Raw genomic sequence first — 12,738 nt, 5'->3', positions numbered from 1 at the left:
TCACCGACTTGGAGGATTCTTGTGGGAATCAGAACCCTTGAGGTCCTAGAATAGTCTTGACTTCTCTGAGGGGTTCCCTGTGCTGCTTACCTGTGTGGTACAGGTGGAATTTTCCAGGCTGCTTTTGGGGATTCCAAGGGAGATGCTGGTGATGTCTTCTGATAGGGTGTTTGCTTGGCTCCCACTTTCCTTTGGAAGTGGAGTTTATATAGAAACTGATGGAGTTGCGGGAGGGACCCCAGTACTAACCAAGTGAGGGAGGCCGCAGAATACACACCTGTGCTGAAGCCCCCTTCAGGTGTGGTTCCACATGCTTGAAAGAGTTGCCATGACTTTCCCCATTAAAAGCTTTGCTACCTACACTTCCCCTCCTCCTTCAGAGAGAAGAAGATGGTGGAGATCAACTTCCTGTGTGTTCACAAGAAGCTGCGCTCCAAGAGGGTGGCTCCAGTCCTGATCCGAGAGATAACCCGGCGGGTTCACCTGGAAGGCATTTTCCAAGCTGTTTATACTGCCGGGGTAGTGTTGCCAAAGCCTGTTGGCACCTGCAGGTAAAATTCTCTTCTTGCAAGATCCTAGAAATGTGGGTGCCCCAGCTCTAGTTGAGCTTTGTCAGATTCATTTCTGCTCCTTGTGTGTTCCAGGAGTGTCTTAGGGCCCTAGTGTCTGATGTGATGGGGGTTGGGGAATACAGAGGAGTGAGAGGGGAGGTATAGCGATAGCAGACTGGAATGAAGAGTTAGCTATTCAGCTCCTGCTGGTTACTGCATTTAGAGATGAGGGGAGTCAGTCTGCTGGGAGTTTTTGTTTTGCAGTACTAGGATTGAGCCCAGGTGTGCTCTACCATTGAGCTATGTACCTCAGCGCTTTTTACCTTTTATTTTGAGAGAGGTCTTGCTAAGTTCTTGAGGCTGGCCTTGAGCTTGGAATCTTCCTGCCTCGGCCTTCCAGGTCTCTGGAATTATAGGTGTGTCCCCCTATACCTGGCCATATTTTTGTTTTTGTTTTGTTTTGTACCAAGAGTTGAACCTGGGACACTTAACCGCTGAGCTACATCACCAGCCCTTTTTCTTTATTTATTTTAAGATAGGGCCTTGCTAAATTTCTGAGGCTAACTTTGAACTTGTGATCCCTTTGCCTCAGCCTCTTGAGTCGCTGGGATTACAGGTGTGTGCCCCCATGCCCAGCTTTCTTTTTGTTTTTAAGGAAGTGGCCAAACCTGGATTTTTAAGGAAAATGTCCTAAAAATTCTTTATTAGTTGGCTCAGTTTTGTTTTGAGTATTGTATTAGCCAAAGAGAGCTTGTCTGATACCTTGTGATCCAAGGAGAACTCCGCCATAGAAACTTCTTTGAAGTTAACAATGTCTGCCTAAAGAGCTAGAGAAGTGAAAATACCATATAAAGGTAGATGAGGAAAAAGGAAAAAGGCAAGCATGTGCCAGTTTTCTGGGCATGACTATGAATCTTTTCCATTGACTTGATTCCAGGAATGAGGATTGCTCTCCCCAGACAACTGCTGTTACAAAGGAATGACTTTTGAAATTGAGAAAGAAAAATAGGGAGAAAGAAAAGCTAGGAGGAGCTATGGCCGTTCTGCATCCTCTTGGAGAGGCTGGAACCTGTGCTAGCCCAGCCCACTAGCTGTCTGACTTGTCTCTCACGCCACCTGCTGGCCATCTGGAGGTCACCCTGCTACAGTTCTAATTGCACTGGCCAGAATCCCCTGAGGACAGGACATTTGTGTCCCCACAGGTACTGGCATCGGTCCCTAAACCCACGGAAGCTGATTGAAGTGAAGTTTTCCCACCTGAGCAGAAATATGACCATGCAGCGCACCATGAAGCTCTACCGACTGCCAGAGGCCAGTGGTACCCTGGGGTGGGCAGGGGCAGGAGAGCCTGGCCTTGGCAGGAAAGGAGCTGAGCTGGGGGGCAGCGGGATGGCTCTTCTTATCATAAAAGTGAGCCAGCCTATAGTCTTCAGATTTCCATTATTTCTGGGGTTTATTTTTTTGGTTTTTGTTTTTGCTGCTGGGGATTGAACCCAGGGGTGCTTTATCACTAAGCCACATCCACAGGTCTTTTTATTTTTTATTTTGAGATACAGTCTCACTAAGTTGCTTAGGGCCCACTAAGTTGCCCAGGCTGGCCTTGAACTTGTGATTTTCCTGCTTCTGCCTTCTGAGTAGCCGGACTTACAGGCATGTGCCTCTATGCCCAGCCTTAGCAAAGTTTTATTTTAGTTTGATTTTCTCAGTCCTCCTGAGTCTGTGCCTGGATTGGCTTCTGTGCCATGTGCTGATAGGCTTAGAGAACATCTGTCCTGTATAATTTTAGCCTAAATGAAGCATAAATTGATCAATCTACTTACCGATCCTTCATATTCATTGCACACATTCCAGACCCCAGCTCTTGAGTGTCCTTCCCTCTGCCAAATCAAGTAAAGGAGGGGTGATCTAAGCTTGAGGGAAACCCAGGATTTTTAATTCCAACACCCCCGCCCATATTTGCCACTGAAGGACTGGGCAGCCTATTGCAAGTGAGTTTTCTATCCTGGGTCTGAATAGACCTGGTTTCCCAAAGAAACAAATGTTTCTGCCCTCCAGTTGTGCCTGGCTTCAGGATCCTGAATTCTTGAAACCCCTTCTCTTTCCTCAGAATGCTTCCAATCTGCTGTTAGTCTTCAAAAATTATTGAGTGCCTGTTTCTCAGAGTGCTGCCCACCTGAATTCATCAGCCACCAAATAGTATTGATCATCCTTTCATGGGATTAGTCCACCACTGGATTGGGGTCATTAGTGTCCCCTCTTGAGAGACCACTGTGGTGTAGTTAGACACTGCCAAAAACAGATTTGAGGGCCATAGTAGGTGTCTTCTCCCCCCATTATGGCCGGTGTGCCCCGTGTTCCTGGCAGGCAGAGAGTAGCCAGGAGAATGTCTGGATCTCCCCACTTCACTGCAAGAACCTAGTGTGGCTGTGATTTTGGCTCAGTGTGTGAGGTGTCACTGTGGGAGCTGCCATGTAGAATAAGGTCGCTAAATGTTCCCTAGAGAGATCAGGGCTACAAGCAGTTTTGGAGAGCAGAGGCCCAGAACTGAACTTTTAAAAGCAACTCCTGTCCTGGGAAGCAATTGTACCACACAGCAATAGGCATATCAACCATAATTCCACCAGTTTTCACTTTGGCTAGACCACACCTTTGTGTATTGAGCCTCTGGGGATGGTCTGTCAGCACCAATATTTGCTCCATAGGATCATGTGGTTTCCTTCCACTGAAGCATTTTTCAAAAAAAAGCGTCTGTACAGTTGGGTGTGGTGGTACACGCCTGTAATCCCAGTGACTCAGGAGGCTAAGGCAGGAGTATTGTAAGTTTGAGGCCAGCAGCTTAGCAAGGCCTTAAACAACTTAATGAGACCCTCTTTAAAAATAAAAATATAAAGGGCTGGGGATGTAGCTCAGTGGTAAAGCACCTCTGGGTTTAATCTCCAGTATCAAAAAATTTAAAAAATTTTTTAAAGTATAAAAAAAAATTTAAAGAAAAAGCATCTATAGGGTGGAATAATAGTTTGAGTTGAAAACCCTGGAGTTGGTTATTTTTTCTTCTGAGTTCATCTTGCAGCAGTGTCCTGCTTATATACTGCTGATGCTATGGCCTCTGAGTGACCAGACCAGGCTGGGCCCTAGGGTCTGTAGGTGATGTGTTTTGTGTCTATAGAAGAGGGACAGTGAGGGTAGTAGGAAGATGGCAGCTGTGGTTCAGTGTGAGGAGGCATGGATGCTCAGAGGAAGGCTTCGTCGAGGCCCTGGAACAGTACTGTCTTGTTCTAGGGGAGATAATGGAAGAGCCAGCCCCCAGCACATCCAGGGAGCCAACAGAGTTTCTCTCAATCATGTCAATTATGGACATTTTGGGCTGCGTAGTTCCTTGTCATGAGGATTGCTTTGTGCAGTGTAGGATATTTAATGGCATCTCTGACTTCTAGCCCCTAGATGTCAGTAACATCTCAGTCATGACAACCAGAAATGTCACCAGATATTGGGGGCAACATTGCCTGCTTTGAGAACTGCTGGGCTAGATGGACGGAAGGTCTAGCCAGAGGGGCCAGCTGGCCTGGAAGGTGGAAGACTTTATGGGAAGTTTGTCATAGTAGGAGGACAGCCTGGGGCCATGTGGATGACATACTGATGCAACAGCCTCAGCCTGGATGGCAGCCAGGATAAGATGGGAAAGGGCCAGAAGATCCTAAAAGGTCAGGACTTGGACCTGAGTAGAAAGGCCCAGGGTGTAAGGGGAGTTGCTGAGAATGACCAAGGAGTCTCTTTTGAGGGGCTGGGTAGACAGAGTCAGGGAGACAGACACATCTGATACCATCTCTTCATCTTCCTTCCAGACTCCCAAGACAGCTGGGCTGCGACCAATGGAAAAAAAGGACATTCCAGTAGTGCACCAGCTCCTCACAAGGTACTTGAAGCAGTTTCACCTCACGCCAGTCATGAGTCAGGAGGAGGTGGAGCACTGGTTCTACCCCCAGGAGAATATCATTGACACTTTCGTGGTGGAGGTGAGTTGGAAGCGGTTCCTAGAGAGGCAGTCCCTTGAAGCAGCCAGGTAGGTTCCCAGGGCCCAAGTTTTGGCACCTGAGGCTTCTTGAACCTTCCATGTTTGGTTCCCTTGAAATACAGGGAATTGTAGGTTGTTGTGCCTACAACCACATCCACCCTGATGACAGAATAGCGCACCAAGCCCCTCTCGGTCAGTTAGAAGAGCCTCTGATTCCTTGCTTGTCCTGCTTAAAGTAGTGCAGTCTCGGGGATGTAGGCCACAAGAAGAGATCCCTGATGATGCCCAACAGGCAAGGAGAGCCAGTAGTTCAGCCCACAGTCCAGCCTGGTTCTGTCCTCACGATCCCTCAGCCAAATGCTTCCTCTCGTGCATATCCTGTTCCATTTTTCACTCATTCAGCTAGAGGGGCAGGGCTGCCTGAAGGTAGTGTGCGTGTAATGGAGAATGTATTCTTTCTGGGCCATGGTGTCACTGTGCATGTATGACACTGCCTCTTTTTATTGTCTTCCCTTCAGAATGCAAATGGTGAGGTAACAGATTTCCTGAGTTTTTATACGCTTCCCTCCACCATCATGAACCATCCAACCCACAAGAGTCTAAAAGCTGCATATTCCTTCTACAACGTCCACACCCAGACCCCTCTTCTAGACCTCATGAGTGATGCCCTTGTTCTAGCCAAAATGGTGAGGAATAGACCAGAGGGTCTTGGGAGATCCTGGGGGGAGGGCAGTGAAACAGTGGTGAGCATAGCTCCCTGGAGCTTGCTGCATCTGGGTTGGGAGGCTTTGAGCCCCTTCACCTTCCTCTTAAGTGGGGTACAAGCAGTTTTCAAGCTCAAAATTCAAAATTAGGAGGGAATCAGATGTGTCTGAAATGGGGGCACTGAACTACTATGAGTTTCATTTTTGTAACTGGTGCCAACAAAGACCCTCATAGCCAGCCTGCTTTGGGATAGTGGGATTCTTCCAGCTTTCCCAGTGTGGGAAGGGCAGAATGGGCTCCTCCTGAGCAGGTGATTGGAACAGCTGATTGGCGAGCTTGGGTAATAGGTAGTCATTGGCTCTCAGTCTTGTGGTACCAGTGCCCTCCTGCACTGAGCCCAGCCCCTACACCAAGAGAGCTTCCAATCAGTGAAATTGGGGAAGTGATTCCTCACCAGCTTAAAGGAGCACTGAGGTATCATACCATCACTGTGTGTACCTGAGCCTGAGAGTCCGATAGCCAGAGAGTAAGGAAGCTGATAGAAGCCAGCTTCCCAGAGTAAGGGGCTCTGAGCTTGGTTTCCAGAGAGGACTGTGGAAATTACTGGAGTGTTTTCGGGGAAGCATAGCAGGAGAAGTGGCCTGGACACTGAGTATGCTGTGAATACTCAGAGGGACAACTGAGTAGAGGCCATATTGAGGGTGCCATTAAGACTATCTTGGAAAGCACACCTGGAGAGCCAGGCGCTAGCTGTAGTTTGGATCTAACCCAAAAAACAGCCAGAGATTCTGACAGAATCCTATTCTGTGGCTATTTCTAGAACTTTTTTGGAGGTGAGGGGTGGGGAGGTACTGGGGGTTGAACCCAGGGTGCTAAATCACTCAGCCATATCCCCAGCCCTTTTTATTTTTATTTTTGTTTTGAGACAGGGCCTCACTAAGTTGCTGAGGCCGGCCTTGAACTTGGGATCCTCCTGCCTCAGCCTCCTGAGTGGCTGGCATTACAGGCAGGCTGTAATTCGCCTAGCTCTAGAACAGTTTGGTTTTTGTTTTTTAATATTTTTAGTTGTAGATGGATACAATACCTTTATTTTGTTTATATAGTTGTGTTTTTTTTTTGTTTTGTTTTGTTTTTTAATGTGGTGCTGGGGGTTGAACCCAGTGCCTCATGCACACTAGGCAAGTGCTCTACCACTCAGCCACAACCCCAGCCCTCTAGAACAGTTTTGAGGTGACAGCAGAGTGGGTAGGAAAGTAGGCAGCCTTGCTGTGTCCTCACCTGTTCTCATTTCTCCTGTCACCCTGAAGAAAGGGTTCGACGTGTTCAATGCACTGGATCTCATGGAGAATAAAACGTTCCTGGAGAAGCTCAAGTTTGGCATAGGGGATGGCAACCTGCAGTATTATCTCTACAATTGGAAGTGCCCCAGCATGGGGGCTGAGAAGGTATGTGTGGCGTAGCCACATGTGGACTGCCAATTAGGTAGCTAGTGCGTCCAGCAGGAGTAGGCCCATAAGTCTGAGATGTGGCATCGGTCAGGGTCCTTGTCAGCTAGTTTTTGGGCCCTTGAAACATCTATTCCTTCTGATAGCCATACCAGCAGATCAGTGTTCCCCTCTCAGTGATTGGTAAGAATGGCAGGGGGCCAGGCCCTAGAGCCTCATTGGATCAGGAGGGTCATCTGTGGTGTCTCTCCCAGCCAGCTGGACCATCTGGCTGGCCAGGGCAGGGTGTTCTGCACCATCCAAGAAAACCATGAAAGTGGAGTTTCCCATGGAGATTAGGGTCTGTTGATCGGCTGTCCTGTCCTGGGCTGCCACCTTGCCCCTCCTTAGCCCTTTGTCCTCTAGTTCCTCTGGGAAGCTCAGGGGCATGGGTATGGTCAGCATTTACAAAACACTGTCCTGTGAGCTGGAGGGAGCCTTTGGCCCAGTGTTCCTCAGGAAACCACATCACTGGAAGGATCTGATAGAAATGGAAGCCTGGTGCTGAGGCTTGGCTTCGTGTGAGCACTCAAATGGCACAGGCCATGCTCTGTGGCTTCAATGGGCCAGAACTTCGGGACAGTGGGGAGGCAGGAGAGTCCTGGGCACTGTCAACTCAATTCTGCCTCTCCCTGTTGACTCCTAGGTCGGGCTGGTGTTACAGTAACCAGTTGCCAGTGAGATTTTGGATAAAGCCACTGAGAATTCAAACCAGGAAATGGAACCCTACCACTTGTTGGTCTAATTTTCACAAATGTGAGAATCCCTGGCAAAGGGAACAGAACTGAACCGGCTTTACCAAACCGCCAGTGAACTTGACAATTGTATTGCAATGGCGTAGGCTGCGTGAAGTCACTTCTGGCCGTGTCTCTGGTCTCCCTGTTTTCCACTTAATCACATCCTCATGCAGCCGTGATCAAGGGAATGTAACTGCTGAAAACTAGCTTGCGATTGGCATATTATGGAGTTAACGGGTGAATAATAAAAGTATATATATATTATATATATATAAATATTTTAAATATCTTTCATGTTCCAAATGTGCGAGGATGTTTGGTCTCTAATGAAAAGCTGAATCCAGTCATTCCTTAAAATTAGAACCCAGGGACAGTGGCAGACAGACATGTTGGCACAGTTTCTTCCTTCAGAGGCTTTTTTCGGGGGAGCAGGAAAAAGAGGATCTAGGGAACTTTATTCCATTTCCCTTTGGAATCAGCTACAGTGACTGACTGGCTTTGAGCAGGGAGGGAAGGTGAAGGGACTCTGCCAGCTCTAGAGGACTCGTATGTCACAGGCTGGCAGGTGCAGCTGGGTGAAGCTGTGTTCTAATACTGAGCAGTGGGGACAATCATGAAAGCAGGTTTCATTCATTGAGTCCCTTCTTCCTTCCCCTTGACCTGCTCCCTGTAGGAGATCATCCTGTCAAGAGCTCTTGTTGCCAGCCTTGCAGGGATGCATCCCCTGTGAGACTTTTCCTTTCTATGACTGGGGTGACTGGCAGTTTGAAGGGGACCTTAAACCTCCTTGTAGTGTCTGGAACTTGGTACCATATCAGTGCAAACCGTGCTTAGCTCATCTCAGAGATCCAAGAGTAAGCACCCTGCTGTCCCCAGGGTGGCTGGGCAGGGATGGCATGGGGCCAATACCCAGACTCCTTCAGCTACCAGCCCCTGGCCTGTGCCTTCTTCAGCCCACTAGCCATTTCTTGCTGTGTCTTTTTTAGGAAACACAACCTACAGTGGCAGCAAGAGGTGGTGATTAGAGGCAGATATTGGCCACAGAAATGGTTTCCATGTAGCCATTGTCTGAGTCTAATTTTCACTGATGCTATTTTGTGGATTTTTGTGGTGGTTGTGATAGATGCTGCCAGTTTCTCCAAAAGTGATCAAGCCCCTGGTCACATGGCTGTCCACGTAGACATTCTTCAGTGGTGTTGAGCCAAGTGGCCTGTGGAAGATTGGGCTGTGGAACCGTCAGCAGCCCACACCCAGCTTCCACATAAATTGCTCTAGGAAAAAGTCCTGGGTAGACAGCATAATGTGTGGCGGGGGGATTTCTTGCTGCTTTCACCTCTTGGCCTCTTGTAGGGAGCCTTAGCCAGGAGCTAGACTTAGCGTCAGTGCACAAACTGAAGCCATTCTGTAGGACAACAGAGGTTTGCTTCAAGCCATGGGTTTTTGTGTGGTTTGCCAGAACCTAATTCTGCAACGTCTCCAAAACTGGAGGAAATTGTTTGCTGGGGATGGGAGCTGTACCACCGTGGGAGTGCTGTCTGCTCTCTGCAGACTACTGCTGCAGTTCCACTGTGGTGGATTTTTATCAGGTTTCTAGGGGCTCCCTTCTTCCCACTATCCTGTGCTGCAAACTGCAGGCACCAGCGAAAGTGGCTGACCTTTGACTCCTTGACTCCAAGATACCCAGACCAAAGAAGCTGCCATTCTTGGTGTGAAGCATACTGAATCTCACAGACAGGAGGAGTCGGAGAGGTGGAGGCTTGCCTTCCAGCCTTGCAGACAGTAGACACAGTGCCCCAAGTGCCAGAGCATTTAACCTGGATCAGACCCCTCAGATGTCAAAGAACAAAGTATTCAGGTCTTTCCTACCTAGAGGAGACTTAGAATGTTGGAAAGATGCCCTGTCTTAATCTTGATCAGTTCTGAGCCAAGTCCCAGCTCAAGTTGCCCCTAAGATTTGAGTGAGCTTTGCTTTGGTTGACCTGGTCATGGAATGGGAATATTGAGTCCCCAGTGGCTGCTCTGGAAGAAACAGATCTCTTGGCAAAGACTCCAGCTTCTCCCTCCCCAAAACCAGGTCACTTGCTCCTGGGACTCGGCTGTTTTCCCCTGGTGGGGACCCGTCCAAGTCTGCAGGAGACAGCTCAGGGCTACTGTTGAGTTTCATTTCTGTCTAAACTGACCCTGGGTTCTTCACTCAACCCCTTCTGGAATTTGAGGCCAGGGAGCATCATCATCAGAGGAGAGGTTCAGGACCTCCTATAGGAGCCTTGGTGGCACCATGACTGACTTGAACCAAACAAGGGAAGGACAGCGCCTCCAAGCTGACCTGCTCAGGCAGCCATGTTGGAAAACCTCTCTGGGCCTGGCCACCACCTTCTGCCACCTAGTCCTCCTGGCTGCCATATTCTGAAGATGACCTTTACCTCCTGTCTCTGGATTGACTCTATTTGACCTTGGACTCCGTCTCTGTAGGGAGAGAGCCGGATAGAAAGGAGGCCTTAACTCTGGATTGGGGCCTACATAAGGCTCATTTTCCCCACACGTGCCTATTTCTGAAGATGCTGATGTCTGAAGGCTGGCCCACACCAAGCTACTCCAACACCCTTTTTTAATGGAAAATTTCAGGCCTTGCCTACAACTAACTGCCATTGCCTACAACTTACTGGGTCTCTGAAGAACAAAGGCAGATATCTCATGGTCTAGAATTCTTTCCCCAAAGATGACGAGCATTTAACTAACCTGAGGCCTTGGACAGTTTCATAGAACTGTGATCTAGGACTGTCAGGTCAGGGAAGGAGGCAGGAGTGTCTGTTGGAGGCAACCTTCTTGAGGCCTGGCCTCCCTGCCCCAGAATCAGAGAGACCCAAGGCCTCACTTTTGCCTAGCAGTAAAGCAAAGGCAGACCTACAAATAGACTGTACCAGGGTGAGGCTATTTAGGACAGTTTCATTTAATTAAACTCAAAAACATTGACTGGCTGGCAGGCAGGGCTGCATCTGGGAACAGAGAGGGCAAGCTTCACCTTTTTGTCTTGGCTTTTCTTGGGCTGTAGGGGGCATCCATTTCCAGGGTGGGGAAGAAATACCAAATGCATTGTTGTTCTGCTCAGTACATCTCACTTGTTTCTAATAAAAGAAGCAGCTGAATAAATCGATCTGCCCTCCTGGTATTCCTCTGGTCAGCAGGTGGCAGTAAAACAGATGAATCATGGGGCTGGGCTAGAGCAAGGGTGATAATAAAGACTCCCAGGAACCATGATACTAGGCCAGGTTTGGAAGACCTTCTTCCAGCACATACTTGGCTCTTCTCACCACTAGAGAGGAACCAGGACAGAGCCAGGTTCTCCAGAGGAGTAACGGCATAAGAGCATCAAACAGCTTGGTAGAGTCAGTCAGAGTGGCTTCTCACAGGAGGATACAGGCACTACACCCTGCCAGAATGTCAGGATACCACATCCCCTCATGGGACACAAACTGAGTGGCTCTATTGAGCTATGAGGGGCATGCCTCCCCAACTCTGGTGTTGCTAGGGATGAAACCCAGGGCCTTACTCATGCTGGATAGGAGCTCTACCACTGAGCCCACCAGGGATGCTTTTTAAATGTGACATTGCTAGGATCCAAGAACTGCATTTAGAATTCCCCATCCCATCCCCCAGTTCTTGTCCTTTGGAGCTTTTCCATTCCCTCATCCCATGATCTTCTCCAGCTCCCCATGGCTGTTATCTCCAAGTTCTTTCTAGGGAACTGAGAAGACATAAGAGCTGCCTAATCCTCATTCCTATGCCCTTACCTTGTATCCCAGGCCTTGCCCATGACCAGGTCACTCTGTTTCTCCAATCTCATCCCTTATTCCTGCCCTGAGCTTTGGCTAGAAGAATACAGCCCTATGGGTGGTCTTCAGGGACTTCCAAGAATAAAGTTGATTTCAGCCAGGCACGGTGGTGCATGCCTATAATCCCAGTGGCTCAGGAGGATCACGAGTTCAAAGCCAGCCTCAGCAATGGCAACACATTTAGCAACTCAGTGAGACCCTGTCTCTAAATAAGATACAAAATAGGGTGGGGATTTTGCCCAGTGGTTGAATACCCCTGCCCCCCCCAAAAAAGAATAAAGCTGATTTCTTCTTTGCTTCCACCATTCATATTTGTTCAGTTCCTGTCACCTTCCTAGCCTTAGGGATTGGCCCTTTCAATGTGGTTTCCCAGCTCTGGGCTCTTGTCCTAGCTGTCAACCCTTCCTTTTGCAACACCAAACCAGAGACAAGAAGCAGGATGGGGGCTCAGCCCTGGGCCTGTGCATGCCAGGCCCTGAACAGAAGTGTCCCCCCTGTAGACCAAACTGGATTTGGTCTCAGATTTGGCGCCCTGGGTTGTAAGTTGGCCATCTGGTCTTCCTGACAGCTGTGTGCACCAGTCCCTGGCCCATCCATTCTGGGCACCTTCAGATTCTGGTCATCCTCTTTCAGATACTCCAATTTATCAGAACCGAACTCCTCTCCTATTAAGAACCAGGAGCAGGCTGGTCATGGTGGCATACACCTGTAATCCCAGTGACTTGGAAGCTAAGGCAGGAGGATCACAAGTTCGAGGCCAGCCCCAGCAGTTAGGGAGGACCTAAGCAACTTAGTGAAATCCTGTCTCAAAATGAAAAATAAAAAGGGCTGGGGATGTGGCCCAGGGTAAAGTATCGGGGGCACTCCTGGGGTTGAAGGGAGGTAGAGACTGGCCTAGCCTTGGGTTTTGGTTCCTATAGGCCTTGGGGCCAATTCAAGGCCTAGCCCAGCCCACCCTGTGGAAACCACCTTCCTGACTGCCCTTGTCCGGTACTGGTGATGTTGCCTGGTGGAAACTAAAATACCACAGCTCCACAGTCCCATAAACTTCTTCTTTTGACAGGCGTGAGCCCCAGGTTTTATCTGGATCCTGTCCTCCGGTATATTGCTTCCTCTCCCAGCATTGTTACAGAGGTGGCCTAGAGCGCTGCCACTTTCCACACTTTCATTTGTGAGGCCGTTTGCCTGTTCTTGGGGTGTGCTCAACTGAGCAGATGGGTCCTGAACCCAGCTGAGCCTGGAAAGTGGGGTTCCCTCAGAGTACTGCCCTGTGCCCCATTTAAGGCCACTGGTATGTGGTAGGGGAGTGGGGTGACCTTGTGAATTAGTGTCTTCAGACAGATTTGTGATACTCGAAGCAGCTTTTAAGTCAAGCGCAGCGGTCAGAGCTATTTTGAGCCATGGCATCTCCCACAG

The 12,738-nt window shown here is 49.0% G+C and overlaps 1 protein-coding gene across 2 annotated transcripts in view; it reads left to right on the top strand.

Annotated features, from left to right (window-relative positions):
- Positions 1-7,755, top strand: part of Nmt1 (N-myristoyltransferase 1) — a 29,543-nt gene extending 21,788 nt beyond the window's left edge. For both annotated transcript variants that reach the window (XM_027947028.2, XM_027947029.3), the window contains exons 7-12: positions 381-551; positions 1,754-1,862; positions 4,394-4,564; positions 5,082-5,249; positions 6,576-6,713; positions 7,399-7,755. In XM_027947028.2, the coding sequence (XP_027802829.1) occupies positions 381-551; positions 1,754-1,862; positions 4,394-4,564; positions 5,082-5,249; positions 6,576-6,713; positions 7,399-7,419 (778 nt within the window). In that variant the 3' untranslated portion in view covers positions 7,420-7,755. The remainder of the gene's footprint in view (positions 1-380; positions 552-1,753; positions 1,863-4,393; positions 4,565-5,081; positions 5,250-6,575; positions 6,714-7,398) is intronic.
- Positions 7,756-12,738: the final 4,983 nt, after the last annotated feature.

This window comes from Marmota flaviventris, chromosome 17, assembly GCF_047511675.1.
Source record: "Marmota flaviventris isolate mMarFla1 chromosome 17, mMarFla1.hap1, whole genome shotgun sequence".
Lineage (NCBI taxonomy): Eukaryota > Metazoa > Chordata > Mammalia > Rodentia > Sciuridae > Marmota > Marmota flaviventris.
The sequence above is the reverse complement of the archived record's forward strand: the minus strand, read 5'-3'. Positions and strand labels throughout refer to the sequence as shown.